General features: G+C 45.0%; 1 protein-coding gene across 6 annotated transcripts in view; it reads right to left on the bottom strand.

Moving 5' to 3' along the window:
• The window catches only part of CACNA1G (calcium voltage-gated channel subunit alpha1 G), a 341,842-nt gene that overhangs the window by 34,736 nt on the left and 279,640 nt on the right, over positions 1-27,466 (bottom strand). For 3 of the 6 annotated variants that reach the window (XM_073588056.1, XM_073588058.1, XM_073588062.1), the window contains 2 exons: positions 10,960-10,992; positions 6,003-6,128 (listed from right to left, as the gene is read on the bottom strand). The exons of 1 other annotated variant lie outside the window; for it this stretch is intronic. In XM_073588056.1, coding sequence (XP_073444157.1) covers positions 6,003-6,128; positions 10,960-10,992 — 159 coding nt within the window. The remainder of the gene's footprint in view (positions 1-6,002; positions 6,129-10,959; positions 10,993-27,466) is intronic. 2 more of the 6 variants (XM_073588059.1, XM_073588057.1) reach the window with 1 other exon arrangement.

The raw sequence follows: 27,466 nt of genomic DNA, 5'->3' as shown, positions 1-27,466 counted from the left end.
AATTGACATATTTCCTTTGTATTTTAAACAAAAAGGATATATATGTATATATATGGTTTTTGTTGTTCTTACTCATTCTTGGGTCCTCTGCCAGAGGGCTAGGAGTTTGAGGGTTCTGCGCAGGATCTTAGTTGTTCCAAGCATTGCGCTTTTCTGGACAGAGAGCTCAGATGTTGCTCCTGGGATCTGTTGTAGCCATTCTTCCAACTTAGGGGACACTGCTCCAAGTGCTCCTATCACCACTGGAATCAATGTTGCCTTCACCTTCCACATCTTCTCCAGTTCTTCTTTGAGGCCCTGGTATTTCTCCAGCTTCTCATATTCGTTCTTACTGATGTTGCCGTCACTTGGCACTGCTACATCTATTATCATTGCTGTCTTCTAATCCTTGTCTACTATCAAAATGTCTGGTTGGTTAGCCAACAACTGCTTATCCGTCTGGATCTTGAAGTCTCACAGGATTTTAGCCCTTTCATTCGCCACCACTTTCTTTGGGGTCTCCCACCTGGACTTAGGGGGTCTTAGTCCATATTCTGTGCAGATGTTCCGATATACAATTCCCGCTACTTGGTTGTGGTGTTCGGTATATGCTGTTCCTGCTTGCATTTTGCATTCTGCCACTATGTGTTGGACTGTTTCTGCACCTTGGGTCTTGTCTTGTGTGCTAGTTTCCTGCCTCTATGGACCTGGTACTTATTGCTTTCTCTTGTTGCTATGATTAGTGCCTCTGTGTTGTCTCGGAGTCCTGCTTTCTCCAGTCATATATATAGCTCTGGCAAAAATTAAGAGACCAATGCAAAATTTTCAGTTTGATTTTTCTCTTTATAGGTATATTTTTGAGCAAAATGTAAATTCCTCTTTCATTCTATAAACTACTGACATGTCTTTGAATTTCCAAGCACTAAATTTTGTGTTTATTTTCAGAAAATGAGAAATGGTCAAAAGAACAAAAAATGCAGTGCTCGCAGACCCCAAATAATGCTAAGAAAACAAGTTCATAATCATTTAGAAATGACAATACTATCATTTTAACTCCGGAAGATTTCAGAAATCAATATTTTGTGGAATAACCATGATTTTAAATCACAGCTTTCATGCACCTTGCATGCTTTCCACCAGTCTTTCACACTGCTTTTGGGTGACCTTATGCCACGCCTGGTACAAAAATTTACATAACCTTGTATGCGGCTTGATTATTATGTCCTTCGCAAAGATTAACCTGCCCAATTCCAGCCTTGATGAAGCATCCCCAGATCATCACGGATTCTCCACCAAATTTCACAGTGGGTGCAAGACACTGTGGCTTGTTCGCCTCTCCAGGTCTCTGTCTAACCATGAGACAACCAGGTGTTGGGCAAAGATGAAAATTAGACTCATCAGAGAAGATTACCTTACTCCAGTCCTCTATGGCCCAATCCTTATGGTCTTTAGCAAACTTCAGCCAGGCTCTCCTTTGCTTCTCATTGATGAAAGTTTTTTTTCTAGCTTGACATGACTTGAGCCCTGCCTCTAGGAGCCTGTTATGAACTGTTCTTGCCGTGCACTTCACCCCAGCTGCCATTTTCCATTCCTTTTGTAGGTCACTTGATATCATCCTGTGGTTGCTGAGTGACATTCGAATAAGATGACGGTCATCCTGGTCGGTCATTTTCACCCTCTGCCGGTCTGTAGCTTTGTTGTCCCCAATGTCTGCTGCTTGATCTTGTTGTAATGTACTACGTCTTAGAAATTTTAAGGATGGAGGCAACATGATGCTCACTGTATCCCTCTACTAGTAAAGGCAGAATTGAGCCCTTGTTTTCCTCACTCAAAATTTTATTTTTCAACTCCTTTGGCATGGCTGAAAGTTAATTTTTCATTCCTATTACTTTTGGGATATTACTAGCACTTATTTTGCCACACAGCTTGTCCTATTGCAAGAGGATTGTGAACACTACAGAATGTTTTTTTTTATATTTTTATACTTTCCTTCGTTAAATAATTTTTGGTTCAGGTGATCACCTAATCAGAAGCACATTAAGTAGAATGAGGTGTACTCTGGATGGAATTCAACTGACACTGGAATGGAATGGCTGTCAGACATGGAGAGAAGTGGATTTTTATAAATCTGTGCAGTGGTCTCTTAATTTTCATCAGAACTGTGTATATATCTTTTACCTTTTAAAAATTGCAAAAAGAAAAATGGGCTGATGCAAAAGTTTGGACACCCTGCTTGGTTAAGCTTGGTTAATACCTAGTAGCACCTGCTTTTGCAAGTATCACTGCTTGCAAACTTTTTTTTTGTAGCCAGCCAAGATTTTTTCAATTCTGGTTTGAGGGATTCTCATCCATTCTTCCTTGGAATATTCTTCCAGTTCTGTGAGATTCCAGGGTCGTCTTGCATGCACTGCTAACTGCTACTTTGAGGGCTAGTCTAGTCACAATTTTCCAATGGTGTTCAGATCAGAGACTGTGAGAGCCATTATAAAACCTTCAGCTTGCCTCATTTGAGGTAATCTAGTGTGAAGTAAGCAAGTAAGTCTATACTAGCGCATGGCGGAACAGCCATGCGCGCCTTTTATAGCAGCCGGGACCTTCTGCACGCTTCCAGATCTCTGAGATGGACCAATGAGAACTGGAGCGGGACCTGAGCACATGACTCCCGATCTCCAATGGGAGATCGTCCCATGAGCATGCCTATTAAGAGGACAGAAGGACTTAGCCTCAGGAGAGATTTGCTGCAAGGCAATCTTACCTGCAATCTCCTCTGCAGTGGAAAAATAGGAGGAGAGTGCAGAATGTGAGGATCTGGATCCCTGCTGAGTAAACGCAGAAATCCGACTCCTAACAGGATGCAACACAACCCCATGACCATGCTTAATGGTTGTCGAGATGTTCTTTTCTTGTAATTCTATGCCCTTTTTTCTCCAAACATACCTTTGATCATTGTAGCCAGAGAGTTCTATTTTAACCTCATCGGTCCACAGGACTTGTTTATAAAATGCATCAGGCTTCTTTAGATACTCTTTTGCATACTTCTGACACTGAATTTTATGCTGACACAGGATAAGGTTTCTTCTGATAACCCTTCCATGAGGGCAGGTCTCTCTGAACAGTAGAACAATGTACCATAACTCCTGAGTCTGCTTAATATTTCTGAAGGTATTTTGCAGTCAAGCGGGGGGGGGCGGCAATCGTTCGAGCAGCTCTCACTTAAATTTTGCTTGGTCTTCCAGACCTTATCTTGACGTCCAATGTTCCTGTTAACTGCCATTTCCTATTTGCATTTCAAATGAAGGAAATGGCAACTGGAAACCGCATTGCTATCTTCTTATAGCCTTCTCCTGCTTTGTGGGAATCCACCATTTGCATCTTCAGAGTGCTAGGCAACTGCTTAGAAGAACCCATGGCTGCTGTTTTTGGCACAAGGTTAGAGGAGGCTGGGTTTTTATAAAGCTGGGAAATTTGCATCACCTGGCCTTTCCTGACGATGATAGTTAACAAGCCATGACCCTTACAGACTTATTAAGGTCTCAAGCCTTAGTCAAAGTTATCTGAGCACACACACAAATCTCCAAGGGTGACCAAACGTTTGCACCAACCTATGCTCCTTTTTGTAATTTTTAAGATGTGAAAGATGAAAAAAAAATGTATATATATATATATATATATATATATATATATATAGTAAGATGAGAAGAGGATTTGTAGATGGCACTCCATCCAGGTAAAGTTTGAATTTTGAATTTTACTTGGATGGGGTACTACCTACAAATCCTCTTCTCATCGTACCCAGTGCTGTGTTCACCAGCGCCATTGGCACCCTCCAACTCTATCTCTGCCACCTCTCAGATATTGGACTCCTGTGTTTGAGACTCCCTATCTTTCTCTCCTTCTCTCTGTGTATGTATGTATATATATTGTTTCAAAGTCACTGGTAATGTAATAGAGGGGAGATAAGTGTCACTGCACTTAATGGCATCAGTGATATGAAACCAGAGTATTTTTCCTCCAGCACACTACATGTTGTGAGGGTTAATTTAAAGTTGCATAATGGGCTGGTTTCATGTGGACCTTCAAAGAGTGGGAAGGAGGACGTCCACCATATCTCCACATGCAGAGCTACTAGGACCTTTGTGATGTCATGATCATGTGGTCAGTCACATGATGGGAAAAAAGTCACATGGTCTGGGGTTTAAATAAGTGGGAGCTACAGACAGTCGGGGTTCAGCTAGACTGGAGAGAGGATTCTCCAGTGGTTTGGTGTCCTTAAGAGATTCTGAACCTGTATTGCTCCGGAGTGGGGTGCCACCCGCATACGTATGGACTGTGTTACAGTGTTTGTTTTTTTTGCTGTTTTCTGTTTAGTCTGAAAGGCTGTGTTTATTTTTCCTTCTTGTTGGTTTATGCTGCAATACAATAAACCAACTGAAGATTTAAAGAGATGGTGTTCCTAATTTCTAACTCTGCATACCGCCACGTGAGTGTAACTATCACAATATATATATATTATATACATACATACTAAGAAGAAAGCTGGTCGCACGGCCGGTGCCGCTGCCAGGTTATGCCATCAGACTCGTGCTGCATTTTAGGCTCTATGCCGTGATCTCGGGCGCTTATGTCCAGAAATTACAGTTGTATAAATCCAGTGTCAAGAAAGAAAGGCTGTAGCACTCACTTTTCAAATGAAAAGTCAGTTTTATTTGCAACCAATAGCGCGATATGGCCGTCGTCAGTGCGTGCTCACTCTCTCCTTCAGCCTCCCGGTCATGAAGTTTGAATTGTGTGCAAATAAAGCCGACTTTTCATTTGGATCAGTGAGTGCTACAGCCTTGGTTTCTTGACACTGGATATATATATATATATATATATATATATATATATATATATATATATATCTTAAAATGAAAAGGAAATATGTCATCTTTAACTTTATGCCTTTGTGGATCATTCAATCTTCAACTTGCTTAACTGCTCACAATAACAATAATTTTGACAAGGGTTGCTCAAACTTTTACATGCCACTGTAAATATCTCCCATCCTGATATACTTCCCCCGTTCTGGGGCTGTTCCTTAATGGAAAAAAACCCAAAACGATTCTACTCACCTTCCCTTCGTTCTCCTGCCGTGCGGTGTCATCTTCTTATGCCGGCAGCTTCAGCTGACTGGAGCGCATGATGTCACTGCCATGCACCCTCAGTCACGTGCATGCTGACTTTAGCTGCAGCCTCTGTGCATTGCAGCTCTGGACTTGTCTCTGAGCCACAATATACTTCAGCTGAATATGCATCACATCCAGCAGAAGTTTGTGCTGCATTGTGCATGGGCCCAGTCACCTGTAACGGCAATCGTTACACTCTCCTGCCCACAGTACATTCATCCACACACAGTATAAGCCCCTGCAATGACCACCCACAAATCCCCCCACACAACATGATGAACCCACCCACACAACTCTGCTACATCAAGACACACAGTCCTCTGCAAAATCAACACACACAGTTATGGTACATCAATATAACTGTGTTACATGAAAACATACTATTCTGCTACATCAAAATACACACACAAACAGACACACACACACACACACACACAGCTTGCCTGTGCCTTGCTGCTCTTCCTGCCTAGTCATGTGCCTTAAGACCAAAGGGTCATGCTTCACTGTTACATTCAGCTGTACCTGGTTCCTGACCTTCCACTACAGCTCCCTGAATCTGGGACAGTCCCGCTGGATCCGGGACGGTTGGGTGGTATGTCATTTCACAAGACCAGGACAGATTTTATCTATTGGAAGTAAATAATGAAAGGTCTCATTGAATTACTGAAATTAGGGAGTCTCAAACGTAAAGGGGACTGATACACAAATTCTATTGGCAAAACTTGATAACTTTATTTGGGGGCAGTTAACCTCTTGGATTCCTGTGGAAGATATTTTTAACTAAAACAAACTGAAGCAGATGTTTAGAAATTTGTGATCCATTTCGAGCCAGAATATGATAGAAATAAATATGGATACTTTTGGTTCGAGAACGCTAAACACGATGTCATCTGGCAGTGAGTCATCCGTGAGGGCTAAGGACCAGGACTTTTCGGACATAATATCTGAAGTCAAGGACAGTCCTTCCATCTCCGCTAGAGGAATCTAAATGAGGGAAAATGGCCAAGAATAAGAAAAGAACAAAATAAAATGTTACCTAAATGTCTCCTGAATACAAATTGTATTCCATGACACAAAATAATGGATTACTAATGAATGAGATGAAAACACATATATACTGCACTGTCTGGTCAACAGAGCTATATTATATCAATCCTCACTTCCCAATACTATGATTCCAGACTGGAGCAATGTCCAGATCTAACTATACGCTCCAGAAGATCTCTGGGGCAGGTCAAAGACATACAAGCATATAGGACAAAAGCAGATATTTACAAGAATACATATGTGCATTTTTATATTAAATGCTACTGATGTTCCTCACTAATGGCATAGACACTGCATTTTTGATGTTCAGATTTGCGGATGGAAAATCTGTAGAGCGTTACAGTAGCAGCAAAGAATTGAAAGGTAATCTTTCAGCAGGTTTTTGCTATGTAATCCGAGGACAGCATGATGTAAGGGTTAAAATGCTGAATTCAGGGATGTGTCATTTATCAGGTTGTGTGAACTAGGTCTCATGCGACTGCTAGTCTGACCACGCCCCTTCCTCTGATAAGCAGCTCACTGTCCTGTGGTTTGGGCGGGGTTAGCTTTCTGAGCTCTGCTACATCTAAAAACTCAGATTGTATTACAACTGCTGCATCCAGTAAACTGAGAGATACATCATTTGAATCAGGGTCACTTTTCCTACACTATGCCGCTCTTTGATGAGGTAGCAAAAACCTGTGCACAGATTCCCTTTAATATGCAACATGTCAATTTATGCTGCAGATTTCACTATTTGCATTGTATGGGTTATAATCTGCAGCATAAGGTATGTAATTTATAACACGTAAATTTTTGGGCAATTTTTGATGAAACTGTTGTAAAATCTGCAGAGGAAAATTTACACATCTAAATGTACTTTACCAGATGTACCCATGTAGCATCTCCACTGCACAGACTACCCACATCAGAGATGCTGTAGCGATATCCATAGCAGCACTTACGGCTGCAAATATCATTGCCAAAAAGGGTGCAGGTAAGTCGTACACATCCTCCTTTGCATTGAAATGACATCCACAGAAAAAAATCGACAGGCTGTTTATGTCACATCTGCAGCACTGGTCAATATACACTGTGAATAAGGTTTCTTAAAATCTCCTGAACAATTCATGTATTCTAAAATGCAGCAGATTTTCTGCAAGTGACTAAATAGAGGAAAATAAGCTGCATTTTTCACTACACCAGAATGAACCCTAGAAGGACTTTACTGCAGTTTTTTAACCTATGACCAGTAAATAAACACTAATAAGGCCTGTTTCACATTTCCGTCTTTCAAGGTCAGTCAAAATCCGCCAGGCGGTTAAAAAACGGAAGAGAGAGAGAAAGATATTTTTTCCTTTCTTCCACGGGCGGATCTGTTTTTTTCAAAAAGTGGCGGATTTTGACTGACGTCAAAAAACGGAAATGTGAAACAGGCCTAATCCAGCTCATGTAGGTTGTTATATCATGATATAGGGGGCCCTATAGAAATCCTGCTAGCACTGTACCAGTTACTGGTACAGGGCCTGAGAAAACAACTTCTAATGCCTATGCAAATGTGGGGGTTCAATGCATCCTTGGCTTGGCTGTGTAAACAGGTTGATGATCACCCAATGAATGAGAAAATTCTCGTTTATCAGGTGAAATGGTCTTTTGGGCAGATCATCATTTTCGGCGGTGCATTGTAAACAGGGTTCGTACTGCTAAGAACCAAGCAGGCCTATGTGTAGATCACTCAGTGTGCATCGTTTACTTTGGTCCGCCTGTGTAAACAGGCATTCAAATGACTGCCGATCGCTAAAAGTTTACAGATCAGTGGTCGTATTGTGATGCCAGTTGGTCCATGCAAACAGGCCTTAAATCCCCTATATCACGTTATAGCTCATTTAAAATGCATTTTAGGGGTGAAAGAGTCCGTTTAAATAGAGAAAATCCACTTGCTATGGTTACGGTATAGCTCCTGTGGCCACGCCATCACTGCAATATACCAGAACAGAGGTTTACCATTTTTAATGATGCACTGCATTTTGCCGGATAGGAAAAGAAAATGCAAACAGAGCTTAAAGAAGCACTTGCATAAAAGTTTTTATCCTCTTATTACACTGCAGTGATCATAAATGCTGTGTAGTTACAATTGCTTATTTTGTCTTTCTGCCCAGCTTATTATTGTCTTTTCTCTGCTCTATGTACGAACAGGAAGTCTCTTCGCTCTGCATTTATGATTCCCCTCTTCACCTACTGACCCAGCTGCTCCCTCCTCCCCCATCAAGGAATTTTCCAGTGTCTTATGACACATACAGGGAAAATTGACCTCCTGTTTCTACATAGAGCTTACAAAGATTCAGCTAGTCAGTTTTTAATCACATGGGGCATAGATCTAATATAAAAAGAGAAGAATTAGCAGGGTAGAAAGGTAAAATGAGCAACTGTAAATACACAGTGCTATATAATATGATGATTGAACTATGCTAAGAGGATACAAATGTTGATGGGAGGAGGAGTGCTTATTTAATATTAAAGTGAAGTTGCATCATTTGTCAAGTCTGGAAGCTTGAAAACTCCATGATTCATGCAATCATAGAGGTCTCAGAACAATTTGGCTCTGCTATTAGGCTGCTGTTACTGAAATTCGATGATTCAGATTGTATCTATGACACATTCAAGATCACAAAATGAATTTTCACTTTTAGTAACATTATTGATACTCTGGACCTTGGAAACTGCCACCTCTCCAGTGCTGGACACATGAGATGCTGTCAATCAAACGCCTGTTGCTCTGAAAGCTTTCTCTCCTAACTTCTCAATAAATGCAATGTACTCTATTCTTGTTTTCCCTGACAGCAGACACAAGATTCCCTTACAGATAAAATTGTCTGTGGGATCAGCAGATATTAGTTTAGTGTGTATGGACAACTTTAAAGCATAACATACATTGAAATGTCATTTCAGCTCCCACAGTACACTACTCATTGCATCTTTCACACTCTTGCTGAAGCATGTGCTCAGCATTAGAGATGAACACATCGATTCGCAGGATCCTAGGGCAGTGGCTAGGTCAGTATTTTTCCTGACTGCTGAACCGGAGCCCTACATGACAGAATCCACGGCTCTTCTTTTAGCCAGGTTGGTGCAATGTCATTGCTGAGGTGTGACATCCACATGACGTTGGGCCAAGCAGGCTACTCTAAAGAAGAGCCATGGATGCTGTCAGGTAAGGGAAGATTCTGAATTCTCCCAGTCATCACTATAGAAAATTGAGCTGTGAGCTGGGCCAGGCTTCCACAAATTTATTCGCTCATCTTTACTCATCATTGCCATTTGAGCTTTAGACCTAGAAAATGTCATGTAAGTTGTAATCAGATAAAGATCAAAAAAGCCTTGCTCTGTTATAGGGGTAGTGATAGGTACTTAAAGGGAATCTGTCAACAGATTATTGCTATCCCATCTGAAAGCAGAATGATGTAGAAGCAAAGTCCCTGATTCCAGCTATGTGTCACTTACTTGGCTGCTGGCTGCTGTTTTGATAAAATCACTGTTTTATCTGCTGCCGATCTACCTGTTCTTTGAATACTGAGCTCTGTAAAACTGCGCCCACACGACTGATTGGCATCTTACAGTATACACTGTGCATATGCAAAATGCTGCCAATCAGTGGTGGGGGCGGAGTTATACAGAGCTCATAAATAGAGAGGACTACATGGTATCAGGTTTAATTGTCCTCTAGTGATAATCTGCTGCTGATAAAATTATGATTTTATCAAAACTCCAGCAAGCAGTCCAGTAAGTGATACATCACTGGAATGAAGTTCTCTTGTCTCTTCTTTATGCTCCTCTCAGATTAGGTAGCAAAAACCAGGTGAGAGATTCCTTTAAGGTTAGGTTCACATTAACACGTTGTGTTACATTGAGCCATAAGTCGGTGTGACTGTTGGAATTCTTGAAAAACAGTAGTCCAACTGTGCTATTCAACGCTGTGCTATGAAGGAAATGGAGTCACTGTGGATGCTTCCTGGCCTCCATCCTTGTGGTATTTGTCAAAAACATGATAAACCAGGTGGTTAATAAGTTAACAGCTTAATAAAGTGAATGACTACATCAGAGCTTACTGCCGGATTACAGTTTTCTGGGTATTTTGACTGAAGTCCCAACACAGTGCTTGACGTAGAGCACTGTATTAATGTGAACCTAGCCTTAGCTGTACCCATGTTACTGTATGTAGGAAATTATATCTCACCTTGCATCCTGTCTACATTATATCTCCACGTAAGAACTCACTCTTACAGGTAAATAATCACATAAATGGATGATTCACTGCACTCTACAGGATCGACAAACACAGAAAATAACCCCTTGCCTGTTTTTAATGTGGAATATGGAAAACACAAACTGAAATAACACCATCATCAAACACACAGAACTATTCCAAAACAGTTACAACAGTTACAAAAAAACTGTAGAAGCCAGCAGACGTACAGTAGCATCAGGTTTATGGACAAAAATACTGCAAGCAGACACAAACCTATATCCATAAGAAGGTATATAGACAAGACAGAGGTCTCACAGGGTCCACTGGTGACTGGATAGGCTGCACATACTTAACCCTCTCATGTTAAAAGATCACCACAATAAAGCCAGACTCACATAATACTGCCCTTTAAATATGACCTAGACTAAAGTGATCCCAAGTGGTAAACAATGATAGATACTGTCTGTGGACAGCTCTACTCTCACTGAAATACACTGAACGACAAAACAAGAACACGTCAACCAATAAAGTGCATTATCTCACTTTCAGCTGTCCCTCTGATTCAGTTCGTACAACCTAGAGAGAGAGTGAAGGATAACAAATAGTAAATCTATGCACAGTGTAAAAATTATATAAGAAGAAATATTCTGGATCTACCACTATTTTACTTAAAGACTCGGCTCAGGATCAGTAATAACGACAACAGGACACATGATGCCCGGTTTTCAATTTCCTAGTTAAGAATCTCCATTAACTCCAAGGACAGTGAATAAGTGGTAGTCACACTTGCCAACTAGTACTCAATTCACATATAGAACTTTGAGATACAGTTTTCATGATCCTTGGACAACCCAGCGGTCGCATCTGCAGCAATCCTACATTTATCACACGTACAGTAGTGGATAGCTGATAAGTGTATGTTGTGTAACGCCGTTAATGAATAAATCTTTCAGAAGGAAGAAAATAGTTGCTATTCCACTGATAACCATGAGGTTACAAAAAGTGATGTCCTTGCATCCGCTATAAAACAAGAAACAGTAAATCGTCAGGGACAAGAGGTCTTGGTGTGTAGACTACATATTAGCATACAGAAAATATAGAGGGAACTTCATAAGTATCTTTGATTTAAAAAAAATAAATAATCAATGGACAGTAAACCGATCCGTCTAATGATCTTTTCATACTTAGGCCAATAAGCATAACAAGAGGGAATTTATTTATACAGTACTGAGCAAAAGTTATAAGCAGGTGTGAAAAAATTCTGCAAAGTAAGAAAGTAAGAAAAACGAAAGTGTTAATAGTTCATTTTTATCTACTAACTAAACGTAAATGGAATGAATAAAGGAAAAATATACTATATATACTTGAGAATAAGCCGACCCCCCCTAATTTTGCCACAAAAAACTGGGAAAACGTATTGACTTGAGTATAAGCATAGGGTGGGAAATGCAGCAGCTACTGGTAAATTTCAAAAATGAAAATAGATACCAATAAAAGTAAAAATAATTGAGACAGTAGGTTGAATGTTTTTGAATATCCATATTGAATCAGGAGCCCCATATAATGCTCCATACAGTTCATGATGGGCCCCATAAGATGCTCCATACAAAATACGTCCCATATAATGCTGCACAAAAGTTAATAATGGCCTCATAAGATGCTCCATAGAATGATATGCCCCATATGCTGCTCCATAAAGGTTGATGGCCCCATAAGATGCTCCATAGAATGATATGCCCCATATGCTGCTCCATAAAGGTTGATGGCCCCATAAGATGCTCCATAGAATAATATGGCCCATATGCTGCTCCATAAAGGTTGATGTCCCCCATAAGATGCTCCATAGAATAATATACCCCATATGCTGCTCCTTAAAGGTTGATGGCCCCATAGGATGCTCCATAGAATAATATGCCCCATATGCTGCTCCATAAAGGTTGATGGCCCCATAAGATGTCCCATATAATGCTGCATAAAGGTTGATGGCCCCATAAGATGCTCCATAGATAAATATACCACATATGCTGCTGCGATTAAAAAAATGACATACCTCTGGTTGCTGGGGGCCAGGTGCCAGTGTCCTGAGCAGGTGGGGACATTGGCGCCCTATGGGGGCCAGGTGCTGGTGTCGCCACTGCCTCAAGGCCCCGGCACCTGCGATATTCACCGATCCTCGTTCCACCGCCACGTGCTGCTCTGTCTTCCAGGTCTCTACAGTGACTGTTCAGGCAGAGGGCACACACTAACCACGTCATCGCGCCCTCTGACCTGAACGTCACAGCCAGAGGACGCGGAAGACACAGCGGCACGCGGCGGTGGAACGGGGACAGGTGAATATCGCATCGCTCCCCCCGTCCTCCCCGTCATACTCACCCCCTCCTGGCACGGTCTCTCCAATTCTTGCTTCTCCGATGGTCACCAGTGCCGGCAGCTCCTTCCAGTGTTCTGCGGTCATGTGGTACCACTCATTAAAGTAATGAATATGCATTCCACGCCTATGAGAGTGTTAGACATGCAAAAATATAAGCCGCGGAGACACCATCACATGTTTCTCAACGCAAGCAATGACTAGCCAGGTCTTTCACCGGGAAGGAACAACCATGGGAAGGGCAGTCTCCAATGAAGGAAACCACCTATGCCAAAACATGGTATCCATCCACAGACAGCTGTTTCGGGGTATTGCCCCTCATCAGTGTGGAGTAGGAAACTGGCTAGTAGGAGCAATGCCTAGTAGAAGACTATGAAAAAATGAGGATGATTGACCTCATGGAGATCAAACATCCGACACTGCGGAGACACCATCACGTGTTTCTCAACGCAGTGATTCTAGAGCACTGCCCCCATCCCTTATGGGAAATATGTAAAACATCATCCTCATTTTTTCATAGTCTTCTACTAGGCATTGCTCCTACTAGCCAGTTTCCTACTCCACACTGATGAGGGGCAATACCCCGAAACAGCTGTCTGTGGATGGATACCATGTTTTGGCATAGGTGGTTTCCTTCATTGGAGACTGCCCTTCCCGTGGTTGTTCCTTCCCGGTGAAAGACCTGGCTAGTCATTGCTTGCGTTGAGAAACATGTGATGGTGTCTCTGCGGCTTATATTTTTGCATGTTTTACATATTTCCCATAAGGGATGGGCGCAGTGCTCTAGAATCACTGCGTTGAGAAACACGTGGTGGTGTCTCCGCAGTGTCGGATGTTGATCTCCATGAGGTCAATCATCCTCATTTTTTCATATGAGAGTGTTAGGGCTGGCGGAATGCACCAAATTATAAAATAATAGTAGGTGTGTTCGCAGCCCGGGGTCCACCGTGCAGAGGTGGAACACTGCTGCTAAGTAAAGGCGGAAGTATAAAGCAGTGTGGGAAGGTCACACGTGGGTTAACGCCACCAAGTGTGAACATCAGCAGCTCTGTTAACTCACAGAGCCGCACTACCGCTGAACATAAACACCGGAGCCTGTTTAACTCACAGAGCCCGGCCAAGGAGCGCACAAAAAGCGGTCACAGAACCCTGCCCCAAGGACACGAGGTCAGAGTCCCTCTAGACCTTCTGAGCGTGCGACGTCGCAACTGCGGACGCTGGTATAGACGCTGACTTCAGTGTGTAGAGCACGTGCACTGTGGCGTGCCGAGCCACTGGTGGAGACCAATGCCTGTCACTGACTCTGACCTACCTACACCTAAGCCTGGGTGCTTAACAGGCTAGGCTGCACAACACATGCATACCAAGGGTAGGGGTTCTTAATGAGTCATTCACCAGAGACATTCATACATGCATACGACACACATTCTTGATAGTCAGCTAATGCAGTCTATACCAGTGCATGGCCGAGCGGCCATGCAAACCTTTTATAGCCGCGTGCTTCCGGGACCTTCCTGACCTTTCGGATGGACCAATCCTAGCTGGAGAAGGACCAGAGCACGTGACCTTCGATTTCCAATGGGAGATCACACCACGGGCATGCTCAGTGGACCGCAAGGAGGACTTAGTCCCTGGAGAAACTTGCTGCTGGCCAGCCTGCATTGCTAAAGGTGGACCAGAGGTGGCAGCAGCAAGCAAGCCCACAGTGCTGGTCTGAGCAGAGCGCTGTGAACGACGAGTCTGCTGAGCAGGCTCCTCTGCGGCCGAAGGAGAATGGGAGACCGGCGAATGCAAGGCTCGGGATTCCTGCTGTGCAGCGGCTGAAACCCGATGCCTAACATTACCCCTTCCCCTCTGAGCCTCACTACACTCAAATACCGCAATAAGGAGCGGAGCGTGAATGTTCTCCACTGGCTCCCAGGTCCGAGCCTCTGGACCATGACCCTTCCAGTCCACCAAATAAAACTTTTTACCATGCACCACCCTGCGTCCCACAATGGCATTGACCTCAAACTCGTCCGAAGACAGGTCTGATGTCCCGGCAGATGACTCGGAGAACCGGGACATGTGAACAGGTTTAAGGAGGGACACGTGGAAGGAGTCAGAGATAGCCAAGTGAGGTGGAAGGGCCAGACGATAGACCACAGATCTGATCCGCTCGAGGACTTTAAAGGGCCCAATGTAAAGAGGAGCAAACTTAGTGAACTCTACTCGCAGCCTGATGTTACGGGCGGAGAGCCATACTAAGTCGCCAGGAGAGAAGGTTGGAGCAGGGACCTCTGTTATGAAAGAGTCACCGAAGGAGGAAAAAACAAACATACAAGCTAAGTCCAGAAAACCGGAGAGGTTGGTAGCTATCGGATTGCAGACCCCTGATCCTATTCACACAACTAACAGTAGCCGTGGGGGGTTCCTACGGTGCCCTAGACCCCTCGTTCACAGCTGGAGAACTAAATAAGCCTAAAGAAAGAAAGGGGAAATCTAAATTGCCCCAGAGCAGACCCCAAAGCAATAGACAGCCCCCAACATGTATTGTCGGTGAAAACAGATGAAAACACAAAGACAGACAGAAAGACAGGTTGAGCAAATGATGGGGCCCAACTAACTAAATAGGAAAGGACAGAAAAGATGCTGGCTGCAATTCGCAAAAATTCTGCCAAAATAATGTCCAACACGTCTGATAGAAAAAAGGCCCTGAAGTCACTAGACTTCAAAATCACTATATCAGCACTCAGGTATATTCTGAAGACTGAGCAAAAGATCAACTTGACCAGAGACAAAAATGGAGCTCAGCCTGTACCAACAAGGGCAGGCAGAACACAAACACTAAGTAAACAGACACAATCTCATGGAAAAATAAGAGAGCAAAAACTTAGCTTTCAGAAGACAGGTACTGAACTGGTTTGCAAGAGCTCAGAGCAGAAAGGATCACCAGCACCCCTGTAGGGCGTCGGCTGCCTTATATCCACTCAGTGATTCCGGATGTCCAATCAGGCTCCACCTGTTCAGATGACAGGTTCTTCCCAACCCAATCAATTTCACTACCTCTCCTCACCAGCAGAGGGAGTTCATCAGACATCAACGGTGAAGGGGAAAATGAACTCACAACAGTACCTCCCCCTTGAGGAGGGGTCACCGAACCCTCATCCACGCCACCAGGATGATCAGGATGGGCCCGATGAAAAGCACGAACCAATCTTTCGGCATGAATATCGGATGCAGGGACCCAAGAATTATCCTCCTGGCCATAACCCTTCCATTTAACCAAATACTGGAGTCTCCGTCTAGCCAGGCGAGAATCCAGTATCTTCTCAACCTCATATTCCACATTACCTTCCACCAATACAGGGTCAGGAGGTGCCACCACAGGAACTACTGGCTCAACAAACCTCTTTAACAGAGACTTATGAAACACGTTATGGATCTTAAATGTAACAGGAAGAGCCAATCGAAAAGAGACAGGATTAAGAATCTCCAAAATCTTGTAAGGTCCAATAAATCTAGGTTTAAACTTTGGAGAAGCCACCTTCATAGAGATATTCTTTGATGACAGCCAAACCATATCACCCACCTTAAACTGGGGACCAATGGTCCTATGACGGTTGGAAAACCGCTGGGCCTTTTCCTGGGAGAGAGACAACCTATCCACCACTTGGTCCCAGATCTGGTGCATTCTCTCCACCACAGTGTCAACACCTGGGCAGGCAGAAGACTCCACCTGCCCTGAAGAGAATCGAGGATGAAACCCAAAGTTACAAAAAAAAAGGTGACATCAAAGTGGCAGAACTAGCTCTATTATTTAAAGCAAATTCGGCCAAGGGCAAGAATGAAACCCAATCATCCTGATCAGCGGAAATAAAACATTGGTCTGAGGGTGAAACGCAGAGGAGAAGGACAACTGAATTCCCAGCTTGGAACAGAAAGTCCTCCAAAATCTAGAAATAAACTGAACTCCTCTGTCAGATACAATGTTCTCAGGAATCCCATGCAAGCGAACCACCTGTTGCAAAAACAAGGGCACCAACTCTGAGGAAGATGGCAACATAGGGAGTGGTACAAGATGGACCATCTTAGAGAATCTATCACAAATCACCCAAATAACAGTCATTCTCTGAGAGACAGGCATATCAGAGATAAAATCCATTGAAATATGGGTCCATGGCCTCCTGGGCACCGGCAAAGGCATGAGCAACCCACTAGAGCGAGAACAAGGTTTAGACCGGGAGCAAGTCCCACAGGACTGCACAAAACTCCTGACATCACGAGACAAGACGGGCCACCAAAAAGACCGACTCACCAAATCTCTAGTACCAAAAATACCTGGATGACCAGCCAATGCAGAGCAATGAACTTCAGACATCACTCTCTTCCTCCACTGGTCAGGAACATACAATTTTCCAATGGGACAACGCTCAGGTTTGTCCTCCTGAAACTCTTCCAGAGCACGTCTCAAATGGGGCGAGATGGCAGAAAGAACTACCCCCTCACCTAAGATGGTAGCAGGCTTGGTCACAACAGGAGAATCAGCAAAGAAACTCCTAGAGAGGGTGTCTGCCTTGACATTCTTAGTGCCCGGAAGAAAAGAGACCACAAAATCAAAACGTGTGAAAAACAAGGCCCACCTAGCCGGTCTAGGATTCAAGCATTTGGCCGACTCCAGGTAAATCAAATTCTTGTGGTCAGTAAGGACCATGACTTGATGTTTAGCTCCCTCCAACCAATGTCTCCACTCCTCAAATGCCCATTTCATGGCTAAGAGTTCCCGATTCCCCACATCATAGTTACGTTCAGATGGGGAGAACTTTCGGGAAAAGAAAGCACAGGGATTCATTTTAGATGTTACCGGATCTTTTTGGGACAAAACAGCTCCTGCACCAATCTCAGAAGCGTCCACCTCTACCTGAAACGGGAGTGAGACATCAGGTTGCCGCAAAATCGGAGCAGAAGTGAACCTTCGCTTCAGCTCCTGAAAGGATGAAACAGCCTCCGGAGATCAATTCAGCACATCAGGTCCTTTCTTAGTCAAATCAGTCAATGGTTTGGCAATACCAGAAAAATTAGCTATAAATTTACGATAAAAATTAGCAAAACCCAAAAACTTCTGGAGGGCCTTCAAAGAAGTGGGCTGAACCCAATCATAAATGGCCTGTACCTTGGCCGGGTCCATTTCAATAGTTGACGGAGACAAAATAAATCCCAAAAATGAAATCCTCTGTACCCCAAAAAGGCATTTCGATCCCTTGACATACAGGGAATTCTCCCTCAAAATCCGGAACACAGTCCGAACATGTTCCACATGAGAGTCCCAATCCTTGGAAAAGATCAAAATATCATCCAGATAGATGATCAAAAATGTATCCACAAAGTCTCGGAAAATATCATTCATGAAGCACTGGAAGACAGAAGGGGCATTAGTGAGCGCAAAAGGCATCACCAGGTGCTCAAAATGTCCCTCTGGAGTATTAAACGCCGTCTTCCATTCATCCCCATGCTTAATGCGAATAAGATTATACGCCCCCCTGAGGTTAAGCTTGGTAAACCAGCAAGCACCTTTAACTCTAGAGAATAGATCAGAGATCAGGGGTAACGGATACTGATATTTAACAGTAATTTTGTTGAGGGCACGATAGTCAATACAAGGCCTTAATGAACCATCCTTCTTGGCCACGAAAAAAAACCCAGCACCTAAGGGTGAAGAGGATGGTCTAATATGACCCTTCTCCAACGCCTCCTTAATATAGGATTGCATAGCCTCATGCTCGGGTACAGATAAATTGAAAAGTCGACCCTTGGGAAATTTACACCCAGGGCTCAGCTCAATTGCACAGTCATAACTCCTATGAGGAGGCAAAGACGCAGACTCATTCTCACTAAATACATCATAAAAATCAGCCAAATAGTCAGGAACATCATGCGACTGGGGGGAGGTGGAGAAAACAGGAGCGTCACTAAGGGCACACCGACAACCCCAACTCACCACAGACACAGATTTCCAATCCAAAACTGGATTATGGATTTGTAACCAGGGAAACCCCAGAACAATGGTATCATGCAGATTATGCAACACCAAAAATCTGCAATTTTCTTGATAATCTGGGGCGACCCGCATTACCACCTGGGTCCAAAACTGAGGTTTATTCTTCACCAAAGGAGTAGCATCAATACCCCTCAAAGGGACGGGCGTCCGCAGAGGTGTCATAGGAAATCCAAAACGTTTAGCAAAATCCAAGTCCATCAAGTTCAGAGCTGCTCCCGAATCCACGAAAGTCTTAGCGGAAAATGTGGACAGGGAGCAGATCAGAGTAATTGTTGAACACCACCCACAGCAAATGTGTGTGCAAAACGTCTCTCTCGCTTAGGGCAGACAGAAATAACATGCGACGCATCTCCACAGAAAAAACACAGCTTACTACACCTCAGAACTCCTGACGTTGCGCCCTAGACAAAACTCACATTGCATAGGTTCAGACATTTGTTCAACAGGTGGCAACACCTCTCGTGCAGTTTTGCGTTCGCGCAAACGCCGATCAACCTGAATGGCTAATGACATAGAATCGTCAAGACCAGAGGGAACAGGAAATCCCACCATAGTATCTTTTACAGTTTCTGACAAACCCTTCCGAAAGAGAGCTGCCAAGGCACCATCATTCCAAGCAGTAAGGACCACCCACTTTCGGAATTTTTGACAGTACAACTCTGCAGAATCCTGACACTGGCTCAATGCCAACAGGGCCTTTTCAGCCTGATCAATAGCATTAGGTTCATCATACAACAGCCCTAAGGCTTGAAAAAATGCGTTCACATTAGCTAGAATAGGATCATCAGGTTTCAAAGAAAACGCCGAATCCTGAGGATCGCCGCGCAGCAAAGAGATGACAATTTTAACCTGCTGCAAAGAGCTCCCTGATGAGTTAGGCTTCAAGGCAAAAAATAATTTACAATTATTCTTAAAGTTCAAAAATTTAGACCGATCCCCAAAAAACACATCAGGAGTAGGGATCTTTGGTTCAGCAACATGTGAATGAGCAAGATAGGCGGAAATTCCCCGAATTCAGCAGCGAGCTGCTCCACACGATCAGACAATTGCTTCATCTCCATTGAGAAGAAAAAAATTCCCCCTACGGCTTCAAAGACATAGAGGAAAAAATATACACAAAAAAAAATTTTGACACTTTTTTTTTTTTTTACAATTCTTTCCTGCTATTGAGTACCCTAAAATCTGCGGTATGGCTGGTGATTCTGCTATGAATGAGTCACCGATGGAGGTAAAAACAAAAATACAAGCTAAGTCCAGAAAACCGGAGAGGTTGGTAGCTATCGGATTGCAGACCCCTGATCCTATTCACACAACTAACAGTAGCCATGGGGGGTTCCTACGGTTCCCTAGACCCCTCGTTCACAGCCGGAGAACTAAATAAGCCTAAAGAAAGAAAGGGGAAATCTAAACTGCCCCAGAGCAGACCCCAAAGCAATAGACAGCCCCCAACATGTATTGTTGGTGAAAACAGATGAAAACACAAACACAGACAGAAAGACAGGTTGAGCAAATGATGGGGCCCAACTAACTAAATAGGAAAGGACAGAAAAGATGCTGGCTGCAATCCGCAAAAATTCTGCCAAAATAATGTCCAACACGTCTGATAGAAAAAAGGCCCTGAAGTCACTAGACTTCAAAATCACTATATCAGCACTCAGGTATATTCTGAAGACTGAGCAAAAGATCAACTTGACCAGAGACAAAAATGGAGCTCAGCCTGTACCAACAAGGGCAGGCAGAACACAAACACTAAGTAAACAGACACAATCTCATGGAAAAATAAGAGAGCAAAAACTTAGCTTTCAGAAGACAGGTACTGAACTGGTTTGCAAGAGCTCAGAGCAGAAAGGATCACCAGCACCCCTGTAGGGCGTCAGCTGGCTTATATCCACTCAGTGATTCCGGGTGTCCAATCAGGCTCCACCTGTTCAGATGACAGGTTCTTCCCAACCCAATCAATTTCACTACCTCTCCTCACCAGCAGAGGGAGTTCATCAGACATCAATGGTGAAGGGGAAAATGAACTCACAACAGACCTCATTCTCTCCTTAGAGGCCCGAATGGCATCCTGGGTGCGGTCCCAAATATCAAGTGCCTCCACCGCCCAGACTGCCACCCTAGAGTCGGTGGATGACACAGGCATGGGCACAGGGACACGAGGATGTTGGCCGTAGTTAAGGAGGAATGGAGTCTGGCCGGTGGAATCGGCTACAGTGTTATTCAAGGCGAACTCTGCCCACGGCAACAAAGATGCCCAGTCCTCCTGCCTGGCCGAGACAAAATGTCGGAGATATGTGACCAGGTTCTGGTTGGCCCTCTTTACCAACCCGTTCGTCTCGGGATGATAGGCTGAGGAGAGATTCAGCTCAATACTGAGCAAGCGACAGAGCTCTCTCCAGAAGCGAGACACAAACTGGGGACCCCGGTCACTGACAATCTTGTCTGGCATGCCATGTAAGCGGAAAACATGTTTGATGAATAGCACTGCTAAACCCCGTGTAGAAGGTAGCCGAGAGAGAGGGACCAAGTGCACCATTTTGGAGAAATGGTCGGTGACGACCCAAATAACTGTGCTGACACTGGACTTGGGTAGACCCACCACAAAGTCCATGCCAACCATCTCCCAGGGCCTGTCCACCACTGGTAAGGGGTAGAGTAACCCAGCAGGTCATTGCCGGGAAGGCTTATTCTTGGCGCAGGAGACGCCGCCTGAATGTAGTCTTTGACATCACGAGCCATATGCAACCACCAGTACGTCCATTCCAGAAGCTCAACTGTCCGCTTAGTACCAAAGTGTCCAACCATCCTGGACGTGTGAGCCCAAGAGAGGACCTCCGGACGTAAACAGGCAGGAACAAAAGTCTTGCCTGGGGGTACAGACTCAAGGGCGACCGGAGTCACTGTCCTCAGACTCTCAGATGGTACGATTAACCGAGGCTCCTCCTCCTCCGTTGATACCATGGAGCAAGAGAGCGCATCGGCTCGGACATTCTTCTCACCGGAAAGGAAATGTAGGGTGAATGTAGGGTGAAGTGGAACCGGGAGAAGAAGAGGACCATCGAGCTTGGCGAGAATTTAACTGCTGGGCGGTTTGGAGATAGACCAAATTTTTGTGGTCAGTGTAAACTTGGAAGGGATAGCGAGCCCCTCCAGGAGGTGCCTCCATTCAGAAAAGGCCAACTTCATGGCTATCAACTCCCTGACCCCAATGGAATAGTTCCTCTCCGCTGGCAAGAAGGTCTTGGAAAAGAAGAAGCAAGGATGCTTCCGACTTTGAGCATCCTTCTGGAACAGGACTGCTCTAGTACCGACGGACGAGGCATCCACCTCTAGAATAAATGGCTTATCCACATTGGGGCGATGTAAAATGGGAGCACACTAGCGAAGTGAGACTTAATGAAGATGAAGGCCCCTTAGATACCTCCTCTGACCACACTTTAGGATTCGCTCCCTTCTTGGTGAGGGCAACCAAGGGAGCTACCAAAGTCGAGAAGTGCTGGATGAATTGGCGGTAATAATTAATAAATCCCATAAAGCGCTGCACCGCTTTAAGGGAGTGAGGCTCCTGCCAATCCAATACCGCCTGCAGTTTGGCAGGATCCATGGCCAGCCCAGGAAAGGCAAGGAGTCCTGCTCAAACACGCACTTCTCCAACTTGGCTATAGGGCGTTTACCCATAGGAGATCGAAGACTTTGCAAACCTTTCTCCGGAGGGATTCCAAATCTGGAGAGATGAGAATATCGTCCAGATAGACCACCACTGAAGAGGAAAGCATATCTCGAAAGATATCGTTTACGAAGTCTTGAAATACGACCGGGGCATTACATAGGCCAAAGGGCATGACCAGATACTCATAATGGCCATCCCTGGTATTAAAAGCCATCTTCCACTCGTCTCCCTCACGTATGCATATCAGGTTGTACGCTCCCCGTAGATCGAGTTTGGTAAATACTCTTGCTCCACGCAACCTATCAAACAGCTCCAATATCAGGAGCAGAGGGTACTTATTCTTAACGGTGATGGCGTTAAGACCCCTGTAATCGATGCAAGGCCGCAATTCACCGCTCTTCTTCTGCACAAAGAAAAATCCCGCCCCTGCTGGTGACACCGACTTCCAAATAAATCCCCTGGCCAGGTTCTCCTTGATGTATTGTGACATGGCCTCGGTCTCTGGAAGAGACAGGGGATACACCCGACCCCGGGGAGGCTCTGCACCAGGCAGGAGGTCGATAGGACAGTCGGAGGGGTGGTGCGGCGAGAGAGTCTCTGCCGCTCTCTTGGAGAACACATCTGCGTACTGCTGATAGTGTTTAGGGAGCGAAGAGAGATCTGCGAGAGCCGCAGTGCAAGCAACCTGAACGCACTTGCTCAGACATCTACCCTCACAAGACTTATTCCAACTAAGAATTTTCCCCGAGGACCACTCAATATGGGGAGAGTGGCAGCGCAACCAGGGAACAACAAAGAGAACCTGATCGATACCCTCGGGCATAATAAGGGGGACACTGTCTCGTGATGGGACGGAGACAGTGAGAGTCTTAATGGAGCAGTCTGATGAGTAATCTGCGAGGGTAATGTCGAGCCGTTCACCACTCTGATGGTGACCGATTGAGGTAACCTGGCCAAGGGTATCGCGTGCTGAAGAGCAAAAGCTGAGGACATAAAATTACCCTCCGCTCCAGAATCCACACAAACCTCCACCGCCAGAGTGGAGGAACCGAACTCCAACTCCCCCTTGTAGGTTAGCTTGTAGGAAAATGGTGTGGAATCACGTGACCATTCTGCTATTGCCACTAGATGCGGGCATTTTTCCCAGCGCTGTGGGCACCTATTGGCAACGTGACCAGACTGTCGGCAGTAGGAATGAGCTTTTGAGGTTCGAGCAGGGTGGAACTTAGAGCCTGTGTGAGGCACCTCCATAACCACCTCTGGCTCCAGAGGTTTAGAGAAAGTTGGAGCCAACCTATACTTCTGTCTGGACTGGGAGCGCTCCAACCCTCGCTCTAGGAAGTGGAGATTAATGCGAGTGGAGATGGTAATAAGCTCCTCCAGAGTACCGGGAACCTCCCGAGTGGCCAGAGCATCCTTAACATGGTCAGCCAAACCCCTCCAAAATATTGGTATTAGGGCCTTATCCGACCACTCCAACTCGGAGGCCAGTGTCAGAAAACGGATGGCATACTGGCTGACCAGGGACGAACCCTGTGTCAGGGCCAACAGCTGGAGCGCGGTATCGTGTGTGACCCGTGGTCCCAGAAAAACCTGCTTCAGAGAGCCTAGGAACTGAGAGGCTCTCTGAACCGCTGGGTAACCACGCTCCCACAGTGGGGTGGCCCACTCCAGAGCCCTGCCAGCCAGAAGGGAAACGATGAATCCGACCTTAGCCCGCTCAGAGGGGAATCGCGCGGCCAGCAGCTCTAACTGAATAGCACACTGGCTGACGAATTCCCTACAGGAGGCACTATCGCCCGAGAACTTAGGGAGGTGGAATAACATCGGTGCAGGGATGGAAGTGGGAACACGAGAAACAGCCTCTGCGGCTGCCTGGGCAGCAACCGCAGTACCATTCGCAGCTGAGGTTGAACACTCAAGAGCCGCCAACCTGCCCCCCAGCTGCCAAATGTGCTGCAGTAGTTGCTGTTTATCCGCCATTACTAGCCAGAACGCACCAAATTATAAAATAATAGTAGGTGCGTTCACAGCCCGGGGTCCACCGTGCAGAGGTGGTACACTGCTGCTAAGTAAAGGCGGAAGTATAAAGCGGTGTGGGAAGGTCACACGTGGGTTAACGTCACCCAGTGTGAACAGCAGCGACTCTGTTAACTCACAGAGCCGCACTACCGCTGAACATAAACACCGGAGCCTGTCTAACTCACAGAGCCCGGCCAAGGGGCACACAAAAAGCGGTCACAGAACCCTTCTCCAAGGACACGAGGTCAGAGTCCCTCTAGACCTTCTGAGCGCGCGGCGTCGCAACTGCGGATGCTGTTATAGACGTTGAGTTCAGTGTGTAGAGCACGTGCACTGTGGTGTGCCGAGCCACTGGTGGAAACCAATGCCTGTCACTGACTCTGACCTACCTACACCTAAGCCTGGGTGCTTAACAGGCTAGGCTGCACAACACATGCGTACCAAGGGTAGGGGTTCTTAATGAGTCCTTCACCAGAGACATTCATACATGCATACGACACACACTCTTGATAGTCAGCTAATGCAGTCTATACTAGCGCATGGCCGAGCGGCCATGCAAACCTTTTATAGTCGCATGCTTATGGGACCTTCCTGACCTTTCGGATGGACCAATCCTAGCTGGCGAAGGACCAGAGCACGTGATCTTTGATCTCCAATGGGAGATCACACCACGGGCATGCTCAGTGGACCGCAAAGAGGACTTAGTCACTGGAGAGACTCGCTGCTGGCCAGCCTGCGTTGCTAAAGGTGGACCAGAGGTGGCAGCAGCAAGCAAGCCCACAGTGCTGGTCTGAGCAGAGCGCTGGGAACGAAGAGTCTGCGGCCGAAGGAGAATGGGAGACCGGCAAGTGCAAGGCTCGGGATTCCTGCTGTGCAGCGGCAGAAACCCGACGCCTAACAGAGAGTGGAGTCGCATGCATATTCATTACTTTAATGAGCGGTACCATGTGAACGCTGAACACAGGAAGAGCTGTGGTGCCGGAGACCATCTGAGAAGCAGGGAAGTGCAGAGACCATGCCAGGAGGGGGTGAGTATGATGTGAAAGCCGCCGGCTCCTGCACTCCCCCTCCCCCACCTACCCCCTGGCACAATGACTCGAGTATAAGGCAAGAGGGGCACTTTCAGCCTAAAAAAATGGGCTGAAAATCTTGGCTTATACTCGAGTATATACGGTAAGTTAAATCAATATTTTGAAGCGACCGCCTTCAAAACGGCATGAAATCATCAATTCTAAGTGCTCTTCCATGCAGCTTTTTAGGAACTTGTTAGGGAGGTTGTTCTAAACATCTGTGAGAACTAACCACATTCTGTGGATGTAGGCTTGTGCAAATCCTACTATCTCCTCATTTAATCCCACTGCAGAAAGGATTCTGGCCCTCTCCTCCATACAGATATTCTCCAGATATTTCAGGTTTCAGGACTGTTGCTGGGCAACATTAAGTTTCAGCTCCCTAAAAAGATTTTCTATTGGTTTCAGGTCTGGAGTCTGGCTAGTTGACTCCAGAACCTTGAAATGCTTCTTACAGAGCCACTCCTTAGTTTCCCTGGCTGTATGTTTTGGGTCATTGCCACATTGGAAGACCCAGCTATCACATATCTTCAATTCTTTTACTGAGGGAAGGATACATGACCCCATCCATCCAACGGTAATGTTTGAGACTGTGATTCCAATTCTATTCAGGACATTGACCAGGTCCTCCTGTGTAGTTCTGGGCTGATTCCTGACCTTTCTCAGAATCATTCTTGCCCCACAAGGTGAGATGCTGCATGGAACCCCAGACCGAGGAAGACTGACACTCATCTTGTGTTTCTTCTAATTTCTAATGATTGCGCCAACAGTTGTTGGCTTCTCACCAAGCTGCTTGCCTTTTGTCCTGTAGCCCATCCCAGCATTGCGCAGGTCCACAATTTTGTCCCTGGTGTTCTTAGACAGCTCTTTGGTCTTGGCCATGGTGGAGCGGTTGGAATGTGATTGATTAAGCGTGTGTCTTTTATACAGATAATGAGTTGAAACAGGTGCAAATAATACAGGTAATGAGTGCAGAGTAAGAGGGCTTCTTAAAGAAAAACTAATAGGTCTGTGAGAGACAGAATTTTTGTTGGTTGTTAGGTTATTAAATACATTTTTCATTCAATAAAATGTAATTTAATTATTTAAAAATCATACATAATGATTTTCTGTTTTTTATTTTAAGATTCTGTCTCTCACAGTTGAAGTGTACCTATGAAAAAAATTACAGACCTCTCCATTCTTTGGAGGTGGGAAAACTTCCAAAATCGGCAGAGTATCAAACACTTATTTTCCCCACTGTACATCCAAGGAAGATTTGTGGTTAATGCTCCAATGTGTTTGGAACCTTTAAAAGCTATATGTAAGTGTACCTAAAAGAATTGATGCTGTTTTCAAAGCAACGGGTGGTCATACCAAATATTTATTTATTGCAATGAATAAGGATTAAATTCCAAAATGCGTATCCTAGATTTGCACATTTTTTCTGCCCATGTACACTGGTGCAACTCTTTAATTCTTCAATAAAGACTTCTGAATTTTATTCAACACGCTGGCCATTTTTCGATTTCTACAAATGGTGTCATGATCCCAGTGCAGGTTTTGACCTGCACGTCAGGGGTTAATGTCTTGAGCTCAGTGCAGGCTTGACCTGCACGCCGGGGGTTAATTATTGTAGCCTCTCTTTGGCTCAAGGAGAGCTTCTTATAGCCCTGGGAGACTCCAATCCCTGTCAGTTATACTTTTGCCTTTGGCCGAGTGTGGTGACCACTGTGCCTGTGCCTTCTAATTGTCTTCTAGCCTGCTTATATGGTTCTGACCTGGTTCTGTCCCCTTTTGTGAGTTTGTTTCTTGATACTGTACTGTTTATCTGCTTCTCTGGTTTCTGACTCATCGCCTATGTCCTGACTAGTCTCTGATTGCCCCTCTTGTACTGTGCTGCT

The sequence above is a fragment of the Dendrobates tinctorius genome, unplaced genomic scaffold, assembly GCF_039654945.1.
Source record: "Dendrobates tinctorius isolate UK_male_01 unplaced genomic scaffold, ASM3965494v1 ptg000103l, whole genome shotgun sequence".
In the NCBI taxonomy this organism is placed as follows: domain Eukaryota; kingdom Metazoa; phylum Chordata; class Amphibia; order Anura; family Dendrobatidae; genus Dendrobates; species Dendrobates tinctorius.
The sequence above is the reverse complement of the archived record's forward strand: the minus strand, read 5'-3'. Positions and strand labels throughout refer to the sequence as shown.